The sequence below is a fragment of the Eublepharis macularius genome, chromosome 2, assembly GCF_028583425.1.
Source record: "Eublepharis macularius isolate TG4126 chromosome 2, MPM_Emac_v1.0, whole genome shotgun sequence".
NCBI classification, from domain to species: domain Eukaryota; kingdom Metazoa; phylum Chordata; class Lepidosauria; order Squamata; family Eublepharidae; genus Eublepharis; species Eublepharis macularius.
The window spans coordinates 196,813,686-196,837,188 of NC_072791.1; the positions used below are offsets into that span (position 1 = coordinate 196,813,686).

General features: G+C 41.8%; 1 protein-coding gene across 1 annotated transcript in view; it reads right to left on the reverse strand.

Moving 5' to 3' along the window:
* The window catches only part of STK39 (serine/threonine kinase 39), a 198,787-nt gene that overhangs the window by 26,789 nt on the left and 148,495 nt on the right, over positions 1 to 23,503 (reverse strand). Inside the window, exon 15 of the mRNA XM_054972688.1 lies at positions 3,523 to 3,575. Coding sequence (XP_054828663.1) covers positions 3,523 to 3,575 — 53 coding nt within the window. The remainder of the gene's footprint in view (positions 1 to 3,522; positions 3,576 to 23,503) is intronic.

The following is a 23,503-nucleotide window of genomic DNA, read 5'->3' on the forward strand; positions in this document are numbered from 1 at the left end:
CTTCATGAATCCTAACAGCTCATTTATTTAGGCACTGGAGTTGTTCCTCAGCTTAAGTATCCTTATTGCAATGCATGTAGCAATAAAAGAAGCCCCCCCCCTAAAATAAAGAGGGAAGGCTTGCCACAAATCTTCTCTCTTTCCTCATTTTTTTACAGAGTCTTAAATTCAAAAGAAACATTTAGGCCCATGTTCATGAATACTTTGGGAAACATGCAGACTTGAAAATCATCCTGCAAATAATATAACATCACGTTTGCAATGGAAGAGGCAGTTCCTAGTTGAGAAAGATCCTCTCCCGGGACAGAAAAAATGCGAGCTACAGATTGGCTGATTCCGCACACGTTGGATAATACACTTCCAATCCTCTTTATAGATCCTTTGGAACAGATTTTTTCATGTGCGGAACAAAAATTCCACCTCAAACGATTGATAAAGTGCACTGAGAGTGCATTATCCAATGTGTGTGGAATCAGCCTTTATAGCAGCCGTGTATTTTTGACTTTTTAATCTTTTTCCTGGTCTGTGCAATCCTTCCAAAGCTAGGATATTTCAAGCAAACTCCTCTGGAAGGAACACATCTCTTTACTGTATTATTTTGACTGTAACCCTCATATAAGTCTCGAGGCAGCAACCTGAAGGAACAAGAGGCACGTGGAGAGGAAAATTGTGCATACAGCCAGATTTTCAAGCACTTTTTGTAACAGAAGCTCTGACAGCCAAGGAACCAAATTACTCTTTAGTTTAAAATGGGGGCATGTCTTGTTGGCTGTTAGAACTTCTGCAAAGATAGCTTCAAAAAAGAAAGTCCAGCTGAGTGCATGCCATTCTTCCATTATGAACAGATCAACTTCTTTGGACTGCAGGTCAAGTTTTTCATATACTTAGTTACAAGCTTAATATTAACAGTTTTGAATGAAAATCTTAACTTAAAAAAAAATTAAATATTTCAATCTAAATTTCAACTCAATACTATATTTTTAAAGGGCTTTTTTCCAGCTGGAACGCAGGGGAACGGAGTTCCGGCACCTCTTGAAAATGGTCACATGGCTGGTGGTCCCGCCCCCTGATCTCCAGACAGAGGGGCGTTTAGATTGCCCTCCGTGCCGCTGGAGTGGCGCGGAGGGCAATCTAAACTCCCCTCTGTCTGGAGATCAGGGGGCAGGGCCACCGGCCATGTGACCATTTTCGCTGAGGGTGATTTAAACTTTAAAAAACTCCCTTCTTGTTCCAGCTAACCCAAAGTGAGGTCATTGTGCGGTCCTGAGTTCCACCACTGAGTTCCACCACCACTGTTCCTAGAAAAAAAGCCCTGAAAAAACCCATCCTATAGTCTGTGAGCTAAACTGCTGTGTGGATACTCTCTTGTACTTTAGGAGTGCAGAGGTCCCCAGATGCAACATCCAGACTTTACCATCAGTATGTGGTGGTGGAGAGTGCTGTCAAGTCATGGGTGACTTATGGCAACCCCTGGTGCAGTTTTCATGGCAAGAGACTAACAGTTAAACTACACAAGATGCCAGACATGTGATCCTCACGTGTTGGGTCTTCTAAGCTTACCTGGGAGAGGTAGTCTTTAAAAAAAAAATAGCCGCTCAATGCTCGGGAGAATTGTAACCAGAGGGATTCTCTCTCTCTCTTTCAAAAATCCTTTGAAATCTCGGGATGGTTGTGGTGGTGGGGAGACAGGAAAAAAGCTGAGGTGTTTTGCGCACAAGATAAACTCAATCCCTCCCACTGTTCTCCCAGAGGGGAATCACAGTGCTGATTTTCCTTCTCTCTCTCTCTCGGCTTTTTTCCTGCGCCTGTTACATCCCTCCCATCTCATCTCTGAGCTCCTGAAGGAAAACTGAGCTGAGTGGATTTTCTTACAAAGAACAGCTGCTCGACTGCCCTCTTCCAAAAATTCACTTGGTCGGTTTTCCTTCAGGAGCTAAGAGATGGGGCAGGGGGATATTTCTCACCCGCAGAACACCTCAGCCTTTTCCTTCCTGCCTCCTGTTACGTTGTTCCCCACTCCCCCCACCCTCATCCTGAACTCCCGGAGGATTTTTGAAAGAGAGTCCCTCCAGTTGTGATTCTCCCTGGCTGAGAATTACATGGAGCGACTGGTTGTGTTTGTTTTTTTTTTTTAAAAAAACCCCTACACTTCCCAGAGAAACTTGCAGGACCTGACACATACCCATGTGTCTTGTGCAGTTCCCCTCTGATAGGGGTGGTTTGCCTTTGCAACCTGGTCTTCTTTGGAGGTCTCCCATTCAGTTCCTAATGATGGCCAACCCTGCTTAGCTTTGAAAACTGACAAGATCGGGCTTGCCTGGGATATCCAAGTCAGAGACAGCCATGATTACCATGCTCTTAATACCATAAGGTTCCTTTCGTGATGTGAAGTTGGGAACACTAGAATTCATCATTAGTTATGGCTTACAACTCATGAGGGAAGTTTCCCACCATGAATTCTTGTTCTTCAGAGAGGTATTTCTCTGCCTCCTAGGGAGAGTTAATCCTTCCTGTCAGATGACTGGGAATGCTGATAATTGACTCCTTCTTAGGAGAGACACCCGTTCTCTCAGAGCCAAGCTACAAGTGATGCCTTACACAGGTTGGACACTTGTCAGCTTCCCTCAAGTTTTGATGGGAAATGTAGGCGTCCTGGTTTTACAGCCTGGCTCTCCATTACAGCTGCAAGACCAGGATGCCTACATTTCCCATCAAAACTTGAGGGAAGCTGACAAATATCCAACCTGTGTAAGGCGTCACTTGTAGCTTGGCTCTCAGTCAAACTGGACAAAGTGAGAATATTGCATGCCTGAAGAGAGGAGAGAAACAATGGTGGGATTTTTAGCCTAACATCTTCCCTGAATCTGCTGGGAGTCCAGCACAGGTAAAGGGCCAGGAGCTGCTGGGACATCTTGCTGTCCACTTCTTACATCAGCCAGAGAAAGACAAATCTCTTTCCTGATGGGTCATTTTGCCTTTAGGGGAAGCCACCGGTGCTTAGTTCAGTGCCCAAGATGCAGCTCGTAGCAGCAACTTTGGTTCATGCGGATGAGAAGCCAGCCCTGTTTGAAGTACCCTGTAGGGTTTAGAAGAGCTGAAATGGCACAGCCACAACCAAGTTTCTACACTTTATGTTCTGCCTGCATTTACGGTTTCTACACAGTGATCACTTACCGGTATGCCACAATAATTCACAGGTTCTACAACACTTAGGTCAAGTTTCAGCAGAATTGCCTTAGACCCCATATTTCATTAACTGAAGACTAAATGAAACTGACAAAGTGCCCTTTATCTGTATACAGTATCTCCCCCACCTCTTCCACAGACAGAACACTTCATAACTGTGCCACTAAAAATTTACACACTTGGTGCTATTTTTGTTTTGGTTAAGTAGTGTAATATAAAACACTTGGTCGGTACAAGCGATTTCATAGTGCTAATTTATATTAAAATATAAACAGAAATCAATTTCTGAAATACCATTTGGAGCCATAAAAGCATAATTTCAATTAACAGTCTTACCCCTGCCTGGAGTAAACTCGAATCGTATGTCATTAAGTTCCTTTCTAGAATTCCTGGAGGGAGGGAAAAAAGGGAGCCATGGTAAACATCAAAATGTAATGAAGTGCAGCTTGTGCACCCTAAACGCATTCAAACTTCATAAATAAGTCACTGTTAATATGTAGGACGTATTTTACAGCTTTATGCTCTTGTCTTTATACCAAATGCATTACAAGAGAGTTTAACTATATAAATGCCCCAGAGAGTTTAACTATATTGCCTTTTCAGACAAGTCGGCAATGGCACACTTTCACAGTTATGAAGGAGGGCGATATCTAAAAATAAAATAAGATGCATACAATTCCAGTCTGAAACATCAAAGACCAGTCTCCTTTCTGAAGGCAAGAGAGGTTTCAGGCCTTTCCCAGCTTACCTAATCCGACAGGGCTGTTTTATATTTCTTACTACCAAACAGTGAGGTGTGGGAGAGAGGGAAAGAGGTGTAAGATTCCAAGCCTGGCCCATGCCATTCTCTCAGAACAGCCATAAGATGACGTCATCATGCTGATTTCACTCCCCCTCCTGCATAAACCTAGGTAAGTGCGAATGCACTCTCCATTTCAAGAAACGGAGTGTGGTTCAAATTCAAAACAGGACAAGCCTGCTTTGTCATAGAATCACATGAATGTATCCGTAGCAGGGCACAGGGGCCAAAGCATACTCTTAAAGCGGCTTCTCCAACACCAATATTCAGAAGGCCTCTAAACTTGGAAGCTCTATTTTGTCACTATGGCTATTAGTTACTTAGGACCCTATCAAAAAGAGTCCAGTAGCACCTTTAAGACTAACCAACTTTACTGTAGCATAAGCTTCCGAGAATCACAGTTCTCTTCGTCAGATGCATCTGACAAAGAGAACTGTGATTCTCGAAAGCTTATGCTACAATAAAGTTGGTTACTCTTAAAGGTGCTACTGGACTCTTTTTGATTTTGCTACTACAGACTAACACGGCTAACTCCTCTGCATTTAGGACCCTATGAGATTGTCCAACCTATTTTTAAAGCCAACTATACTGGCACCCATTATTACACCTTTTGAAAGTGAATTCTGCATTAAATTAAGTGCCCTGCCCCACGGCCCCCTCTGAGCTTTGACTGAACATGTGTGGAGGGACAGCAGTAGGGCTGCCAGACTCCCAGTGGAGGGGGGAGGGATCCCCCACTGCTGCTCTGAGCAGTGGCAGGAGAAAAATAAAACAAAAATAGCAGTTGGCTTGACATTATTTTAGGGAAAACCTGGAAGCAACATCATGCCTCTCTAGGAATTGGTTGAAGCTGTACAGTAACACCACAGAGCTTTCAGCTATTCCTAGAGAGGTGTGACATCACTTCTGGATTTTCCTGGAAGTGACATCATTCTGTCAACCATCACACCCCTGCTCCCCAGTCTCTCAGTGGTTGCCAACCCAACCCTAGACAAACCCAACCCTAGATACAAGAGTATTATGATACTAGTTGTTTCATTCTCAATGTCTTTCCTAATATCCCTAGCACAAAATATTTCTCTTTCACTGCAGCTGCACAATGAGTCAGCACAATCATAGACCTACCTACCACAACTCCAAGACTTGCCAGTTCAGACCCTATCAGCAAAGACTTGGAGTTAGGGTCCCCCCCCCCCCGGCATCTGCATCACTTTGTACTTTTTGCCCCATTTTGCCACTAGTCCTACTCTTATCTGCAAGTTGATGAATGTTAATACCAAAATCATGTTATGTTAATTTTTTTAAGTTAATGGATCAGAAAAGAATCCTGTGCAAACAGAAATAGTCAAGATCCTCAATTAGATTAAATTGCTATTCAATTACCTAACAAAACTTAAGGACATGCTGCATTCGCCAGATATTTATCCTTCATTTTTGCAAATAAATATAAGTAGATGTAATTGAAACTAATTATTTACACATCTTTTGACAAGCAGACCCTGTTTATTTGAAACAAAACTTGCTTTCAAACACAGTTATTTTGGAATAGGCCAGGGGAATAGCCTTGAAAGAAATAGGCACAGTCTTTACTCTGGCTCTTGCTTATGAGGAATTCATCCAAAGGAGAGAAAGTAAAGTGCTGGTTGCGGTGATGAGATGCACTGGAAGCAAAACTTGGCCCCTCCCTCCTAGCACCAAGCAGCCCAGCTCCTCCTCCAACGAAAATGTGTCGCACACATGCATGCCAGTGTGGACCCCTGAGACACACAGGGTTACTTCTCTAACTTTTCACAGAGATGGGCATCTTGCTAGTACGATGTAAAGTGCTTGGTGGCATTCTAGTTTTGTAACGGTTTTTATGGAGATAGATAGGGTTGCCCTGAGGGAGGGAGGGCGGGGACAGAGGTAAAAAAACAAAACACGGAAGTAGCATAGGATAGCTCTAGGAATTGCTGGAAATGATAGTTTTGCCATAGCGCTGCCAGCAATTTCCAGAGCTGCCCTATGTCACTTCCATTTTTTTTTTGCCAGAAGTGGCACGATATTGCACACAATACAGAGTTTTTAAATATATGAGAGGTGGCAGGTAACAGGAGTGGGGTCATGGGACGCCTGGAAACAGATGCTTCCTTCTAGAATACATCTGCAGAGGCACTACTAGTTATTTCACCAGCAACCTCTTTTCTGTCAAATTGCACCAGCTTTTACCAGTTTTATTCAATTCAAAGTCCACTTGTTCTGTGCACAATGAAGCATGTTTTTTTAAGTCCGCACAAGTTTTCCATTAACCGTAAATAACTTCTTTAAAATCTGACAAGGCCAATTTACATTTTCACTCTTGTTTTGGTCAACACTTTCCGCTGTCAACAGAGGAGGAGAACAGAAGATAACCATTTCACTTTTGGAAACAGCAAGTGGGCAAAGTCTAGATACGAACATAATTGCTGCAACACACTTTTTGCCCAGCGAATAGCTCAATCTACTTGAAAAGCTAATAGCAGTGAAATGTGTTTTGCGGTCCATTATTCTTCTGTTCCTCAGCATAGAAACCATAAGCAGACTCATATTTCAGTTTACCAGGCCATGAAGACTTGCTGTGGGAAAAACTAAATCCAACAGCCAGGCACACTCAGCCATGACTCAAAACTATTATCACTTGCTAAACACATATTAAGAAAATGTCACAGTTTCAAAAAACAGGATCATGCAAGAGCAACAAAAAAAGCTGGCAAAAGCATCAGATACGAACTTCTAAAGCAAAAGAGAGACAGAGACGCAAGCTGCTAAGCTGCACTTCAAAAAGGTGAATTAATTTCTTGCTTTCTCAATTCTTGATTCCAATCAGATCAATACTAGAAAATGTGCCATCATATGGCAAAAATAATTATGAACTGTTTTGAGCATGGTACTAAGTCTTCTTCAGTAGTTCTAACCATTACTCAGAAAGTATTTGCATGTGGCACAGAATCACTAAGCTTAAAATTAAATTTCTGAAGTATAAAAAGTAGCAACTTTAGCTGCTTATTAGAGATAGGCACGAACTGGGAAAATACCAAACCATGCGGTTTGTGGTTTGTCACATTTCACAAACCACAAACCGTGAACTTTCAGTTCGCGAACCAGTTCGTTTGGTTCATGAAAACATCACTTCCAGGACAGCAGAAGGTCACTTCTGGGGCTGCAGAAAGCCCATCCCCCTGTTGCCTAGGAAACTGATTGATCAGCGCCAGGCTGTCTGCAGTGATGAACCAAAAAATGAACCAAATGAACTGGTCTAAAGTTAATGGTGGTTCGTCAGAAATGGACTCTGATGAACCGCCAGTTTGTGAACCACGAATTGGCCTGGTTCGTGATGAACTTTGGTTCATATTTCAGTTTGTGCCCATCTCTATTACTAATTCTATACTCTTCTTCAAGGTCAACTACCAACACCAGATCTACCCAAGAACCTGAACAGAGACAGACAGCATAAGGCAGGCAGAGGCCCTATTAACATGCATAGTCCAGCCAGACTGGCCATTTTTACTCTTCAGGTGCTGTGCAACATCAACTGCCCTGAGAGACAGTAATTGACACCATATACAGATCTGCTTATAGTTCATCTGAGAACTGTCCTTCTGAACAGGTAAGGGGGATGGGGGAGAAGAGGCTAGTCAGTCTCCATGGGTAAAAGAGTTTTGGGGTCTCCTTCATCTTCTCTGAGGAACTTCTGTGCAGCCTGTTTCAAGATATATACACTGAACAGCCAATTAGCCAGCCTGAATCTTCATGATCAGGTTGGATAAAAATAAATTGAGGATCTTAAGCACTCTCCTACTGTCCATAAACAAGGTTCAAGCCCAGTAGCACCCTAAAGCCCAACCAGATTTTCCAGGGTATAAGCTCTTGAGAGTCAAAGCTTCCTTCTTCAGAAACAAGTAGGAATGGAGATCTGAGTTTGTTTTATCCCAGAGAAAATGGAATTGACTGGGATAAAAAGACTCCGATCGTTCCTACTCATATCTGATGAAGGGAGTTTGATTCTCGGAAAGCTTATACCTGGAAAAATTTTGTGAGCGTTAAGATGTTACTGGACTTAAATCTTGCTTATCTATTGCAGACCCACATGGCTACCCAACCTGAAACTATCTTACTGTCCAAACTATCTACCTGTAAACCAAGTCAAGTTTAAGATACCACGTGAGCTTTCCCACAGAGGAAGAAGCTGTTATTATTGACTTTGAGTGTGTTTTTTGAATTCTGTCAGTTTACCTTTACTTCATTATTCTTCAGTTTTCTACCCAGTTTGGTGTAGGATTTATCCCTTTGAACCTTTTAAAATTCCCACTGGGAACCCTAGTGCAGTGGGGTAAGTGGAAAATTTTGATGGGAGAAATCCTGTAAGGTTTTATCTAGTTGCAGGAAATCCACCATCACTTTTTGATTTGATTTTAGTTAGGTAGTGCTACATTCCTGGGAAGACGACATTATTTACTCATCCTATATTTTTAGAATCTGATTGATTTGAACTCAGGAAGGACAATGCGACTTTAGCCTTCATTTTGCCATGATAAAACGGGTCCCCGAATCCTGAGATTGTTAATGGCCATGTTCTGGAACACTGTATTATTTCAATCATTTCCTGTGATGTAGTAAATATTCCCTTTTGTAGGGTACACAGAAGAAGACCGCTGCATCAACATAACTGCTGTTCTCCTATAAATCTCACTATCACTGTTTAACTGCATAACATACTCGGATATAGGCCTCTAGGATAAGAGTATTTTATATTCTGAGACTTCTGCAACATTCTGCACATTATGGGAGAGTTGTTATATTCATATAGTGAATTGGTAAAGCTTCTCTTTCTCCTTTAAACTGGGAATTGTGCTTGAAGAAAAATTGCTAAGATAGCCTCGAGGTCAAGACAGTACTTAAAACAACATCCTTGGGAAAATTACAAAGCAACTGCAAACAATTTTCACAATAATTGCTTTTTTAACTGCACTTTTCTGAAAATTCTTCAGTCATTTCTAATTGAAAACAGATCCACATTTTGAGACGTGGCAGGAATGAGAAATGTATAGATAAGGGTAGTTTTTTTAAAATGCAAATAGTGTTTTTCATTTAGAAACTTTTTAGTCTCTTTCACTAAAACAGGCAACCTCAGATATAACCAATATATCTATTTCTGAATTACACTATAGAGGATAATAGAGCCACAAAATTGAACTAGGATGGACCACGGGGATTTCTGTATAAACCTGAAGGAAGTCCCACAGTTGCAGAAGAATTGAAAATCTAAAGCAAAATACATCGGGGGATTTAACTCCTCCAAATAACAGAAACAATGCCTGTGGCTTTAAGAACAGAATGCTCATTGAACTCTCAGGGGCTGTGGGGAGTTGCTGGACAACCCCAACAATATCGCCAAGCCTTGTTTTCTGTAAAGCAAAGCTGGGGAGGCACGGACTGGGAGGCCAAAACTGTCTTGAAAAAGGTCACACCTACCCTCTAGTGCATGTTTCCTGATGGACATGGACTCATTACCCCTCTGTTTCTGGGCACAATTCAAAGTGCTTGTTCTGACCTAAGGCCCAAAATGGATTGCAGCCAGGGTATAAGAAGGACTGTCTCCTCCTATTCTATCCACCCTGCAAATTAAGATCAGTTTCTCAAGCCCTGCCTCCAGAGGTGAGATGGGTAGTAACAATTAGAGACAGGCCATTTTCTGTGGGGCACCACGTCCCCTTGAGGCTCTCCAAGCGTATCATTACTTTCTTTAGGTGTCAGGCCAAAATGCATCTTTTTACCCAGGATCTGAATTAGGAGTTTTATCTTACCAGCTTTTTAATAGTCCACCCTCCATTTTATTAATAATATTTATGATGGTTGTTGGGGGTTTTCCGGGCTGTATTGCCGTGGTCTTGGCATTGTAGTTCCTGACGTTTCGCCAGCAGCTGTGGCTGGCATCTTCAGATGAAGATGCCAGCCACAGCTGCTGGCGAAACGTCAGGAACTACAATGCCAAGACCACGGCAATACAGCCCGGAAAACCCCCAACAACCATCGTTCTCCAGCCGTGAAAGCCTTCGACAATACAATATTTATGATGTTCAATGGTTTGTTTTTAATGGCTTGTTTTTAATATTATGTCATTAATTGTAAGCCACCTTGAGCATGACTCTGAAGAGGTGCCATAGAAATGTCCTAAACAGACAAACAAATACATAAATGGAGGAGGACTCACTGGAGAAAGGCCCAACGATGACTTCAGGAAAATCCCTACTCATACAACTTGGCCTGGCCTGATAGTGACAGCTACTGCACCACTCATCCCCGCCCTGTGGCAACTGGGCATGGTAACCAAACAGCCTGGCCTAGTGCCTGCCACCATGCAGCCTGCCCAGATATTTCCTAGGGAGAGGCTGTCAGGGGTAGGGCAGGAGGGAAAGCTGAAGACACAAGGAAAGATAAAGGCAGGTTAGCTGGTGGGTGAGAAGGAGAGAAGGAACCAGGCACAGTGGTGGAAGTCAGTGCACAAGTCGCCATAAGTCAGTTATGACTCGAGGGCACCCCACACACATCTAAAATTAGTGCTGCTTTTTTCCAGAAAAAAATTTATGTCCAAAGGTCACATAATACACGAAGCTTACAGGGCAATATACCATCATTTGTGGCTGTAAACAGCATGCACATCTTCAGATGCAATCCTAATCACTTACTAGATGGAGAGTCTCATTGAACTCAATGGGACAATTGCAGAGAAACATGTTTCAGATTGCACTGCGTAGCTGTCAAAAGAGCAGTTGGTCTCCAACCTTTCCCAATCCAGGACCCAATGAACTACGTGATTACATCAGAGTATTGTGACAGGACATGGAGAAACCAGAGGTATGAATTCACCAGTGTGAAGGCCCAAAAAACAAGCAACAGCCCCCCAAAAGCTGTAGGCAGGAAACACGGGCTAAGCCCTAGGAGGTGGATTGTAGTGGGCATAAACCAAGGGTCACACAACCATGGAAGAAGTCTCTTTACAGAGAGACCTTGCCTCACTACCCTGTGTTCCTTTCAGTAAGAATACAAAGAGAAGCAGGACACTTCATATCCTTACTCTTAATGCAGCAGGTCCTTTCCAAATCTAGCAAAAAAAACAGCTTTAAAGGAGCTCATGACCCAGCAAGAGGGCCTCCACAACCTACCAGTGTTTTGACCCATGAGTTGAAGACTTGCAAGGTGTAAGATAGAATCAAAATACATGAGACGCATGGGCAAGTGTCAGATCCTGCAAAGATCCCTGTAGTTAAATTGTAGTTTAAAAAACCCAGCCATTTCATGTCAATCTCAGCTCAGCTGGGGAAACTCACAACTGGGTTTCTCTCTCTCAAACACACACATTCTCTCTCTCTTTGTCTCTTTTAAAAATTCCCCCAGAGATCAGGAGGGGAGTAGGGGTTGGGAACGATGTAACAAGAGGCAGGAAAAAAGCCGAAGTGTTTTGCAAGCGAGAGATAAACACAGTCTTAGTAGGGAGGGACTGAGTAGACCCGTCTCTGAGCAACTGAAAACCAGCTGATTGGATTTTTGAAAGAGAGCAGCTGTTCTTTGCAAGACAATCCACTTTGCTCGATTTTCCTGCAGTTGCTTGGAGGGGGGCTACCATTCCCAGAGAAGACTGCGGGACCAATCAAGTGCTCTTCACATGAACTTCGTCTCGTGCGTTTTGACACATAGTTTCATAGATGCCATGGCACTTGCACTAGGGTTTGGTTGCAGAAATTTGTTGGGGGGTTAAGTCCCTTAAAGATACAAAGGGTTTGATTTAGACTTTGTACCTTGAGTACCTTAAAGAAGAACCTTCAATACCTATTATAAGGACAGTTGAAAGAGAATAGACAAAGATGTGCACAGTACAGACAGCAAGCCTCTACTGAATAACTCTCAAAAATTACTCTTTGCCTCCGGAGTCTATCTCCAGATTCTTCATGGAACAGAGGAATCTGTACAAATGTATAACACATTCAATAATTTAGTTTCCTCACACCCCATATAAAATCAGAGAAGGAGAATCTTTTAAATCTGCTATAAACAACGTTGCGCAGCGGCTGTGCTTTTCATTTACAATACGCAGCATCGTGAGAAGGCCAGGGGTGCAGTTTGCTTATGCAAAAATGGACACAGCAGTTGCTGAATGCCACCAATTCGCACAAAGAGCAGTAAACATTCCTGGTGAGCTAATTCTATGTTTCCGCATGGAAACACCATTTATCATTTAAACTTTTATTATCCATTTTAAAGAAGTTCTGAATAAAAGAAATTGAGAAAGATGGCATTATTTCAACAGACGGAATCACCAATTAAATGTAAAGCTATGTTTGCTATGAATCTCAACTCGTTAACGCTCTCACCCAGCTGGAACCCATTCTTGTACTGCTGTGATTGAGCCCATCAACAACGGTAGCCACAGCACCTCGGGCCTGAAGCAACATTACTCCCTCCGCTATTTCTTTTCTGCACTGCTAATGCAAAGACACAGTTGTATACTTTTCCACTTATTTCGTTTTGGCTGAATGAACGACGAAGGAAAAATTGATAAGACAATTTTTAAAAATCTGTATTTATATATAATAATTTCAGAATCCCTTTGCAACGATGAATCCATGGCAGACTCTGACAACACTTCTTTTGTGATAGTTTTCAGTTCAAGGATAACTTGCTTCAAAGAAAACTCTCTACAGTACTCTCTTGGGGGGGGCAGTGCCAGGACACCATGGGTAAAAGAGTAAGCTTTTCAGGTGAATTCAAGCAGTACATCTTCCATTTGATGATTTCATTAGGGCAGAAGAATATATTAAATGAGCCACGCTTCCATATTACATGCCCCCACCATCTGCATGCCTCATGATTTCAGTGGCTCAAATAGCATCTACATAAGTAAAACCGAAGGCTTTTTTTCCTTTACTGAACTCAAAAGATACAGTACTATCCAAACTACAATTACAATGGCCGCCTCGTGTAGCAATCTAAATGCCTCAGTTTCACCTTCCTTTTGCGCGTTACTATGTTGTATGTACTATGGAAGCATACAGACCCCTTGCTGTCAAAGACTGCATGTCTCTAAAAAAAATAATAAGTTAACCTAAAATTTAAAACATACAAGCAGCTATATGTATTAATCTGGGACAATGATATATACATAAATAAATATTTTATTAAGAGATCTATTCACCATTTTCTACTTTAATAGAACTCAACAACAACAACAAAAATCATTAAATAACCATCTCATAAAAAGAAGTGATACATCCAAGAATAAGCCAGTTGCCCCTAGATGCAATAAAAAAGATGAGCTGGGTTGACTTCACTAGAAACTGTAAGACCTCAACATAGTGTCATCGTGTATAACTAGAACTATAGGAGAACAGTTGCTAGATATGACCAAGAAAGTCATAGAAGATTCCTTTGCACACAGAAACAGGGCTAGTCCAGCCCCATAACCAGACATACCACAAAGGGTGTCTAGAGGCTTAGAATAGAATTACCTTAGAGAGAACTATGAAACAATGGAGTAACACAGTTGTATGGCCTCCTGTAGATGAGAAGATCAGTCTAACTTGTATCACTATATACTGTGTAATAAGGCCCAGGTGCAGAGTGCCTGAGAATGGCAGGAGTGTCTAACTTCATAGAAGCTGGAGATATTACTCAAGGATAGACGTACTGGTTGAGGGACAAAAGATATTCATATGTATGAGAAACCTGTAATCACTAATTTTACATAGCATTGGTTAAGAGGTAGTAAGAATGAATTAAGTAGTTTATATATATTTTTAAGAAGATATTTCAAATATGAATAACCTTGTCTTGGTGTCTGAAGTTATAAGATGGTAAGTTAGCCAAGAACGTATGTCCCTTTGAAACGGCCAGACAGCTATAGTAAGGAAATGGCTCTGAAACCCTATAAATATGACAACCTGAACTGATTGGGAGCTTCCACTTAGAGGGGGCTCCTTGCCTGAGACTTTCTTATCTTTGGGTAAGATACTTCTTTGAATTCATGTAATCGCTCTCCTTAAATGATCTATGTAGTTATAATGGATGGTATGATTTTCTGTTGATTGAGTTGATATTAAGATTGTTGAATAATTATCCTGTAATAATAAAGGCTTAGAACGGAAGTAGAGATTATATTACTTGTGTACAATACCCAGTAATGAACCTAAGACATTATCTGTGGTGTACCTCTTGCTAGGAATTAAATGATTAGATAGGAAAGCTAACTGGATGTTCAGGGCTTCTTAGGTACATTGGAGTCATCCAGAACAATAGTAATCAGGCAAGTATGCGTAAGAAGGGAATTCTACAACATGACAGAATAGAAAAGGTCCTCTTGCTCTCTGGTTAACAACCTGCTTGACTTCAGAAGGTGAAGATACTCTGAGCAGCTAAGGATATGTTTACGAGGTCCTAGGCTTAACTGTCTATTCTGTCCTTTCTGTTGGATATCATAAGCCAACATAGGTAATACCAGTACATGCAGGCTGTAAGTGGCACTTGCCCTTCCTTCATCAATATTCTAGTTGTGGTCCCAATGGAACACGTACACGTCTGTTATTTATTATTTATTTATTTATTTATTTATTTATTTATTTATTTATTTATTTATTTATGTCATTTATAGTCCGCCTTTCTTACTGAGACTCAAGGCGGATTACACAGTATGAGATTAGTACAATCAGTATTAAGTACATTTCTATACAGAATCAAGGACATTTCCAGAAACAAGGTCATAGGGTAAACAGATACAAGTTTAAAAGACATAGTATTAGCAAGAATCCAATACAGAGTAGAAAAATACTGAAGCAGAACATAATCAATTCTAGGACTAACATTAGACAACATGGAGCACTGGTGGTACATATTTAAAGCAGCAGATAATATGTAAGGCAATATAGCGATGAAGTCTATGGTCCCTAACTCATTAGCGAAGCATCTGAGACCCCATCCGTACAATACAGCCCTCTCATATGAGTAAAAAGCCTTTCTGAATAGTTCAGTTTTGCATCGTTTACAAAAAGCCAGGAGAGTGGGGGTCCTCGTGATGTCCTTAACAAGGTCATTTCACAGGATAGGGGCCACCACAGAGAAAGCCCGTGTACGGGCTGCTGCTGATTTCACCTGTGTGCAGCCTGGCACCTGCAGGAGACCCTGTTCAGATGAGCGAAGTTGCCGTGGAGGAACATAGGGAGGGAGGGGGTCCCATAGGTATGCCGGACCAAAGCTGTGAAGAACTTTGTATGTAATAACTAATACCTTGAACTGATGGGTAGCCAATGGAGCAAATGTAGGATGGGAGTGATGTTCATGCTCCTGCTCACTCCTGATAACAGTCGAGCTACAGCATTTTGCACTAATTGAAGCCTCCTGGTTAACTTAGATGGGAGACCTATTTATACAGCATTACAATAGTCAAGCCTTGATGTTACCATAGCATGGATCCAAGTGGCCAGGTCAGCCGTGTCAAGATAAGAAGCCATCTTCCAGGCTCGAGTGAGGTTGTAGAAAGCATTTTTTTGCTGCTGACAACTTGTTTTTCTAGTAATAATGCTGGATCCAGTATAACCCCATGACTCTTAACCGAGTCTGCAAGAGTACAATGGGGAGTACAATGTCCTTCAAGATCTCTGCCTTCCCAACAAGCATCACTTCCGTCTTGTCTGGGTTCAATTTCAATTTGTTGTTTTTCAACCATTTCACCACAGCTGTCAGGCAGCAATCTAAGATTTCTACTGCATTAGGAGGCGTCTGGACATCTTAAACAATTTGAAGAGATAGAATTAGCCCCAACCCTTCCAATGATTAGGGTACTTGTGCTCCTTCATTTATGTGTTTACTTCATTTATGCCCTGCTTTTCTCCCCAATGGAGAAAGTCACCATAGTTCAATTAAAAATGGCAACATCCAGAAACCAGTGGGAGAACACTTCAATCTACCAAAACATTCCCTCAAGAACTTAAAGGTCACCATTGTTCAACAGAAACATTTCAAAACCAAAATCCAACGGGAAGCTGCTGAATTGGAATTTATATGTAAATTTGACTCAGTCAGACGGATTGAATAGAGACTATGAATGGTTATCTCATTATCTGAAGTAACTGCCTTTCAGGCATTCTATTCAGATTCAGGTATGGAGGGGAGGGGTCACATCCAGCCTGGATTCAGCACTCCACCTTTTTCATGACTTTTGCAACTTATTTGCATCTACTCCCCCCTCCCCTCACCACCTATATATATCTGGTCAGTTTCTTCATACCCTCCATGCATCTGATGAAGAGAACTGTGATTCTTGAAAGCTTATGCTACAATAAAGTTGGTTAATCTTTAAGGTGCTACTGGACTCTTTATTATTTTACCACCTTGAGGATCCTTAAAAATCTTTTAAATATATAAATAGTCTCCTGACTGTGAAAGCAGCTGGGAGTACAGGAGGATCTGGATAATAGAGAACCCCTTCCCCTCTGACTCTGAAGCCAAAGGGCCCCGTGTGAGAAATCAGTCCAGCTGATTGGCTCACTGAGACTGGCACACCTTCTAGACAGAGGCATCACTCGCTGCGGCAACTCTTTATTTGCAAACCACGACAGTCAAACTGGTATAAAATTATTATCTGTTTATAGCACCTTTAGAGTGCCAAGAAAATTTTACAGCACCACCCTACTATGCCGAGGGAATCATCAATCAGAATCAGGTTGTATAAAGCTATATTTGGTGTACACCTATTTTCTTGTTTCTCTCGTCTACACAAAAGCCGTTGTAAATAATCACAAAAGGCTGTACCAAACTTACTCTCATTCTTCTTCATCATCTGGCCCTTACAGTCATTCAGACTTTTGAAAAAAAAAGTAATCAGCCTGGGAACTCTTAATTTCTCTAAATTATTTGCTTATGATGATGGCTGTCCTCCACAATTGAAGGTGACGGATCGCCTCTAGATATTATATTGGCTTGCTCAACAGTGCCGAGATTCCATAATGCAGGTTTCAGTATCATTTAGTTGCGCTCATTTAAAAAAATGTTAAAATGTCATTTTAATCAGGCCATTCTAATTTGGCATGGTCGTTGCCCAAGTATTACATCCATGGTTTGTTATGATGGATATCAGAGCACATCCCCATCTCAAATGTCTCCAAAGTCTGATGTAGACCTTTGGCGATTGCAATTAGTCACTTATCTATCTTGTGCTCGGGGCTCTGAGCAAGTTTTGAGCTTCAACGGCACTCTTCTTGGAATGTATTGCGTCTTTGTTCACCAGGGTTTGAATCCAGTGGCACCTTAGAGACCGACAAGATTTTCGGGGTATAAGCTTTTGAGAGTCAAAAAGCTCCTTTATTCTTCTGAAAAAGGGAGCTTTGACTCTCAAAAGCTTATACCCCAAAAATCTTGTCAGTCTCTACAGCGCCACTGGACTCAAATCTTGCTGTTCTACTGCAGACCTGAAACTATCTTGTTTGGAGATAGATCAAGATGGGTAACTTTGTTAGTCAGTCTGTAGCAGCGGAAAAGAGCAAGAGTCCAGTAGCACCTACAAGACTTAAAAAAGTTTGTGGTAGGGTATGAGTTTTCATGAGTCACAGCTCACTTCTTCAGATGAAGGAGCTGTGACTCATGAAAGCTCATACTCTACCACAAATTTTGTTAGTCTTGTAGGTGCTATTGGACTCTTGCTCTTTTCTATCTTGTTTCTATCCCAACCATCATGGTGGTCAATAGCCTTCATAATAACAGAAGTTTCTATGATGGAGTGATAAAATCAAGCTTCTGCCAGTATTTTAAGTAATGATATATCCAAGCTGTTTTGCATTCCATTCGTGAAACAGCAATTGAGCACTTTTGCAGACAGAAAAATATGATTCATTGATGCTGCTGCACTGTGCATCCAATAAGGAACTTTTCAAGGGAACCTACATGTGCACAGAAGGCCTGTGTGGTGTAATGGCTAGTGTGTCAGACTAACATCTGGAGGTGACAGGTTCAAATCCCTACTCTGACATGGAAACTTGAGGGGTGATCTTGGGCCAGTCACACATACTCTCAGCCTAGCCTTCCATACAGGGTTGTTGTGTGGATAAAACCAAACAGAAGAGAACAACGTGAGCCACTCTGGGTCCCATTGGGGAGAAAAGCGGGTGAAGATGAAAGAAAGAAATGTCAGGAAGATGCAGTTTCATTTGTTATCCGTGAGGGGAAAAGATCCTACTTGTCTATAATACAACTTGGATATTGATTTTAGTTACTAAGGATTTTTCTTAATGAGGTTAGAGTGGAAAATTGAAACTCCCTATCTGAGAATTGTAGGGTTTTCATGAAGGAAGATATTCCTTCATGCCAGCAATGTTCATCAGCTACAAGGGAAAGAGAGCAAACAACTGCATACCGTTTACAAAATGCTAAAGTAAGAGAGGGTGTATCCCCAAACCTACAAAATGTACTGCAACATCTCAGCTAGCCCAATCTTAATGATGATAAACAGGATGCAATTTGTGAGTCATTTATTTTGTCATTTACCCTAAAAAAATACCTTGAGTTCTAACAGGGCTAAGATACAGCAGTCTGAGATAGGCAGCGCTGCCCAGAAATGGCACCCGGAAGTAGGAGGGGTCAGCAAGATAATGTCACTTCCTCCAGTGATGTCATCACGCCAGCAGAGAACACATGAGCATGAAAAGTAAGTCCCACCCTCCTTCCCCGGGATCCAGTATTAGGACGGACCCCATCTGGCAACCCTACCCACAATGTAGAACATGTTTGTAGAGGCTGAAGACATTGTTTTTTAGAATATCCAAACTCTTATAGCCTGAAAACACATTTTCAGACGAGAGAGAAAATAATTGCGTTAATAATATATTAACCCCTGTACATTTTGCTGTTAGATTAGGGTATTTTTCTACCTCAATAATATCTCATTGGTGAGGGAGATGTTCTCTAGATTGTCAGCTTCATGTGAGCTGAGGAAAGCAGCACCCAGTCTATTGGTTAGGCTGCCTCATCCTTCCTCACTCCCGCTTTTGGAAGGCAGGGCAGATTCAGGCAGATTGCCTCTTTCTCTCTCCTTTTGGGGGGGGGGGGTGGAGCCAGAGGGCTGGGGAGGGGCCCTTTCCTAGAGTTTTTCACTTCCAATCTGCACTTCTTCACAGAGTTTTGTGAGCATAAAATGGAGAACAGGAGAATGATGTAAGCTGCTTTGAGTCCTCATTGGGGAGAAAGGTGGTATAAACAAAATATATAAACAATAAATATAGCTGAAGATTGGGGGAGCAGTTAAAAGTAATGTGGGTGGGTGTGAAGGAGGGAAGGAAGCAGAGGAAAGTGAGGATATAGGATTTGCCAGAAGGGCTGAAAGAGGAAATAGTGTAAGGAAGGTGATTCAAGGGGAAATCATGTGCCATTTGCAATTCTTTATGGGTTTCTGCTTGTCATTTACTAAGGTGCAGGTGACAATGTTGCAGAGCCACTCCTCTACGCACTCTACCAGAAAAGGACACTAGATAGCCACTGACAGACCTATCTTCCATCAATCTGTCTAATGCCCTTTAAAGTTGTCTATGCTTGCAGCTACCACTACATTCTCTGGCAGCAAATTCTACCTTCTAATCACTCGTTGAGGAAAGAAGTATTTCCTTTTGTCCAACCTGAATCTACTGCCTATCAATGTCATCAGATACCCTGAAGGTCTAGCATTTTGGGAGCGGGAGAAAAAGCTCTCTCTGTTCACTTTCACCCCCACCCCCATGCATAATTGTATACACCTCTATCACACACATCCTCTTAGTCATCTCTTAGCCATCACTTCCGTAAGAAAGGTGCTCCAACCCCCTTAATCATCTTGGTTGCCCTCTTTTGTACCTTGTCCAGCGCCACAATGTCCTTTTTGAGATAAGGTGACCAGAACTACACACTGTATTCCAAATGAGGCCGCACCACAGATCTATACAAGGGAATTATAATACTTGGCTGTTTTATTTCCAATAATAACCTGCACTACAGAGTTTGAGTTTTTCACTGCTGTGACTGTGTTGACATTTTCATTCAGCTATCCACTACAACCCCAAGGTCTCTTTCCCTCTCAGTGTCCTCAAGTTCAGACCTCATTAGACTTCTGTGCTTCTCTTGTCCTGCCGCAGTTCACTAGAGCCCACTCCAAATTCTGCTCCTTGAGGCCAAGGAACCTCAGTAACAATGATGAGAGGAAAAGTAGAGTATCTGTGGTGGAAGGGGGCACTTGCAAAAGTCACCCTCCCCTTCATAAACACGAATACTGTTCAATCAATTTTGCCTTGATTTGTATGCAATGTAAGCAGTGAAGAGACACAGCTTCATTTATTTTGCTTGCTCACAAATTAGGCTCCATGCAACCACTCTTTGATCTTTCAGTACCCAATCTTCTTCCTCCATTTACCATGGGATGCAACCAAGGAACTGAATGGAATGATAGGACTAAGACCATGAACTACTGTTTTAAAAATTGGGTGAAAAGAGTGACTGGGAAGACTAACAGGACTAGGTTTGAATCCCTGCTTGCCATGGAAGACTATTAGGTACCCATGGAGATATTCCCCCTAGTCCAATCTTCTGAAATTAACCTCCATTGCCAGCGAAGGCAGATTTTTCTTCTTCATTCATATGTAACATGACAAGCAGTAACTCTTTTTGGACCTGTGTCTATGAATATACATGATTTCTGTCTCATCCACAAGCTCACTACTTCCCCAGGTTTATAGAGAGACCTACACATAAGCTCCCCAAACAAACTGTTCCCAGTTGTTCCTCCCAATCAGGTCTTTCGGTACACACTCCATACTCTTGATTTTATTTAAATATGTTATCACGTATACATATATTAGACATACATGTAGAACTATTCGATTTCCTTTGCAGATCTGTGTATCAATGGACATGAGTTCTGCAAGGACTGCAAAGCATGTGTAGAATCTGCACTGCCGTATGTGTCCCTGTTTTGATCAAATTGGAATTAACAAATTTCTACGGAATGGAAACAAAGCAGATTGCATGCATGTGAAATGCTGAACATAATTTCCATTTAAGTTTTGTCTTTTTGTTCTTTTCTGAAAATTAGCAGGTGGATCTAGAGCAAACCTGACATCTCCTGGATCAGTTAAGGATCAGAATAGCAGAACGGTGCCTGGCTGGGAAAGATGGCCGCTGAAAGATGGTAAGAAAGGAAAGAGGGCAAAAAAGAAAAAAAGCTACTGAAGCTGGCCAAAGCCTCATGTCACGAGAGGGAACACTAAACCTAGAAGGCAGGTCTCAGTATTAGAGTTTTATTGGTCTAATGGATGTCTTCCCCTCTCAACCAAGAAAGAATTCCAGTGGCTCCATAAAGACTAATGAAGTCTATTCCAGCATAAGCTCTCATGCTCACTTCATCTGATATATACGGTGTGGGAAACATTTATACAGAGATATATTGTCGAAGGCTTTCACAGCTGGAGAACAATGTACCATTTATACAGAGATTTTTTTTAAAAAACCAAAATCACAGAAAGGGAGGGAAGAGAAAGAGAAGAAAGTATAGCAGAAAGCGACCGGCTGCAAACCATTAGGAGCGAGTCCCTGTGTAAGGGACTGGAACAGATACAGTTGTTACACATAATGAATGATGAGAGATCAGGGGTTACAGCCTCTCACGGGGCACAGATAAACAAAGTCTAATAAAGTAGGGCTGGCAATATCTAATCAAGGAAGAGGCAGCATGAACCATAAGAAAAATCAACTAAAGTATAAAAGTTTACAACATGGTAAAAACATGGCAAGGGGAACTAATTAAGAAAGCAGGCAACTTCAAGGGGTTGGACCCTTGACGGAAGCCAGTTTCTGAGATCCATCTTCACTTATGCCCTCTATTCAGCCCCTCTGCTTCCATGATCCCCTGTTCTGGTTGCATCAGAGCAGTATATAAATCAAATGTTATTGTTATGATGTTATCATACTACCCACAGTAGCTTTTTTTCCCCATCAGGGAACTTATGTTAAAAGTTACTGTTCCTTTAAGCTTAATCTCTCCTTCAGTTTTTCCCTAACACCTTTTTGCTCACTTTTAAAAAATTCTGTTCCTCGTTTTAGAAATAATTGCCAAGTTAAATATAGATCTCCATTATAACCTAATGTTTGTGGGGGCAGGCTAATGCATTTAAGCCTTGGGTGCTCAAGGAAAGTTTTCTCCCTCCCAAGAACAAAAGATGGGAAAATATAGAATTAATCTTTTACAGTTCTTCCGACTCCTATTTCAAGGCTACTATAATGAGTTCACTGTCTCCGTGCATGGTGATTTACTGATAGAGTGTCACAAAGTCAATTTTACCATAAGATATGTTAGCACGGTTTGATTTACGTTTTACTGTTCAGGGAAACCTTGATAAAAATGATGCAATATACCTGAATGGGAGTGGGAGTGGGGGAGGGGGAGGGGAAGAGTCCAGAAGTCAAATGAAAGTACACTGAAAAGAACTTTAAATTTATGTTGTTGGTAAAAGTTTGTGTTATAGTGAGTTTGATGCAACCGTTGTAAAAAAAGGATGTGCAAATATACATTGCAACAAAAAACGTTTTGTTGCGATGTCTCCTGAAAATGTCACTGGGGTTATATAAACTAAGAGACCCATTACAGCAGAGATTGAGCCGCTGCCTGAGATGCACCCATTACGCTCTACCAGCTAATCTGTGATGTGCAGTTCCACGCATCTATGATATTGTTACTTTGCATGGTACTCACCATCATCCTCTCCCCCACAACTCTGGCCAAGGAACCAGACCATGTGATTCCACAAGCATGGGAAATGACACTTTACAGTCCAAGACAGAAGAATGTGACGTGAGAATGCGGTTTGGGGTGACAATCAAGCACCTGCCATAATAATTCATAGTTCACCCTTCAGGTTCACAGTTCTCTCCCTTGGATGAAGTCACAGCCAGTGAATTCAGTGCCTCCCACTGTCCAACATGCTTTGAGAGTGTGTGGGGAAATTCCCAAACTCACTAGAAAAAAGGAACACAGTTGCTGCATTTAGACACAATGCCAGGTGATCAACAAATTCCAATTTGCCACTATGAACATGAACATGGATTGCTCGTTCCACCTAAATGCTCCCCTTCCATCTTCTCCCATGAATCGCAAAAACTTTCTCTGTTTGTTATCTTTGAATTCAGGTACCTGGGTGAATTGGCATTGGTTCCCTCCAAGACAGAATTCATGGGCGGGGGGGGGGGGGGAGGCTTCTTCAGCCTGCATTCTAAGGCTCCAGGCAGCTTGAGTTGGCTTCCATTATCAAAGCAAAGGGAGAACAGTGAAGGGAGCATGAGGGCATAGCCAACAAGCCTTGTTTGTGCCCCTTGAGGCAAACTGGAGATTAATCATGGCTTAGCATGGCCTTTGAGAGTCTCTCTACACAAGACATCTTACACAGGGATGCTCACGTGACTTACTTTGTGTGGTCCTATACTGACGTGTACTCTGTCTCCTGT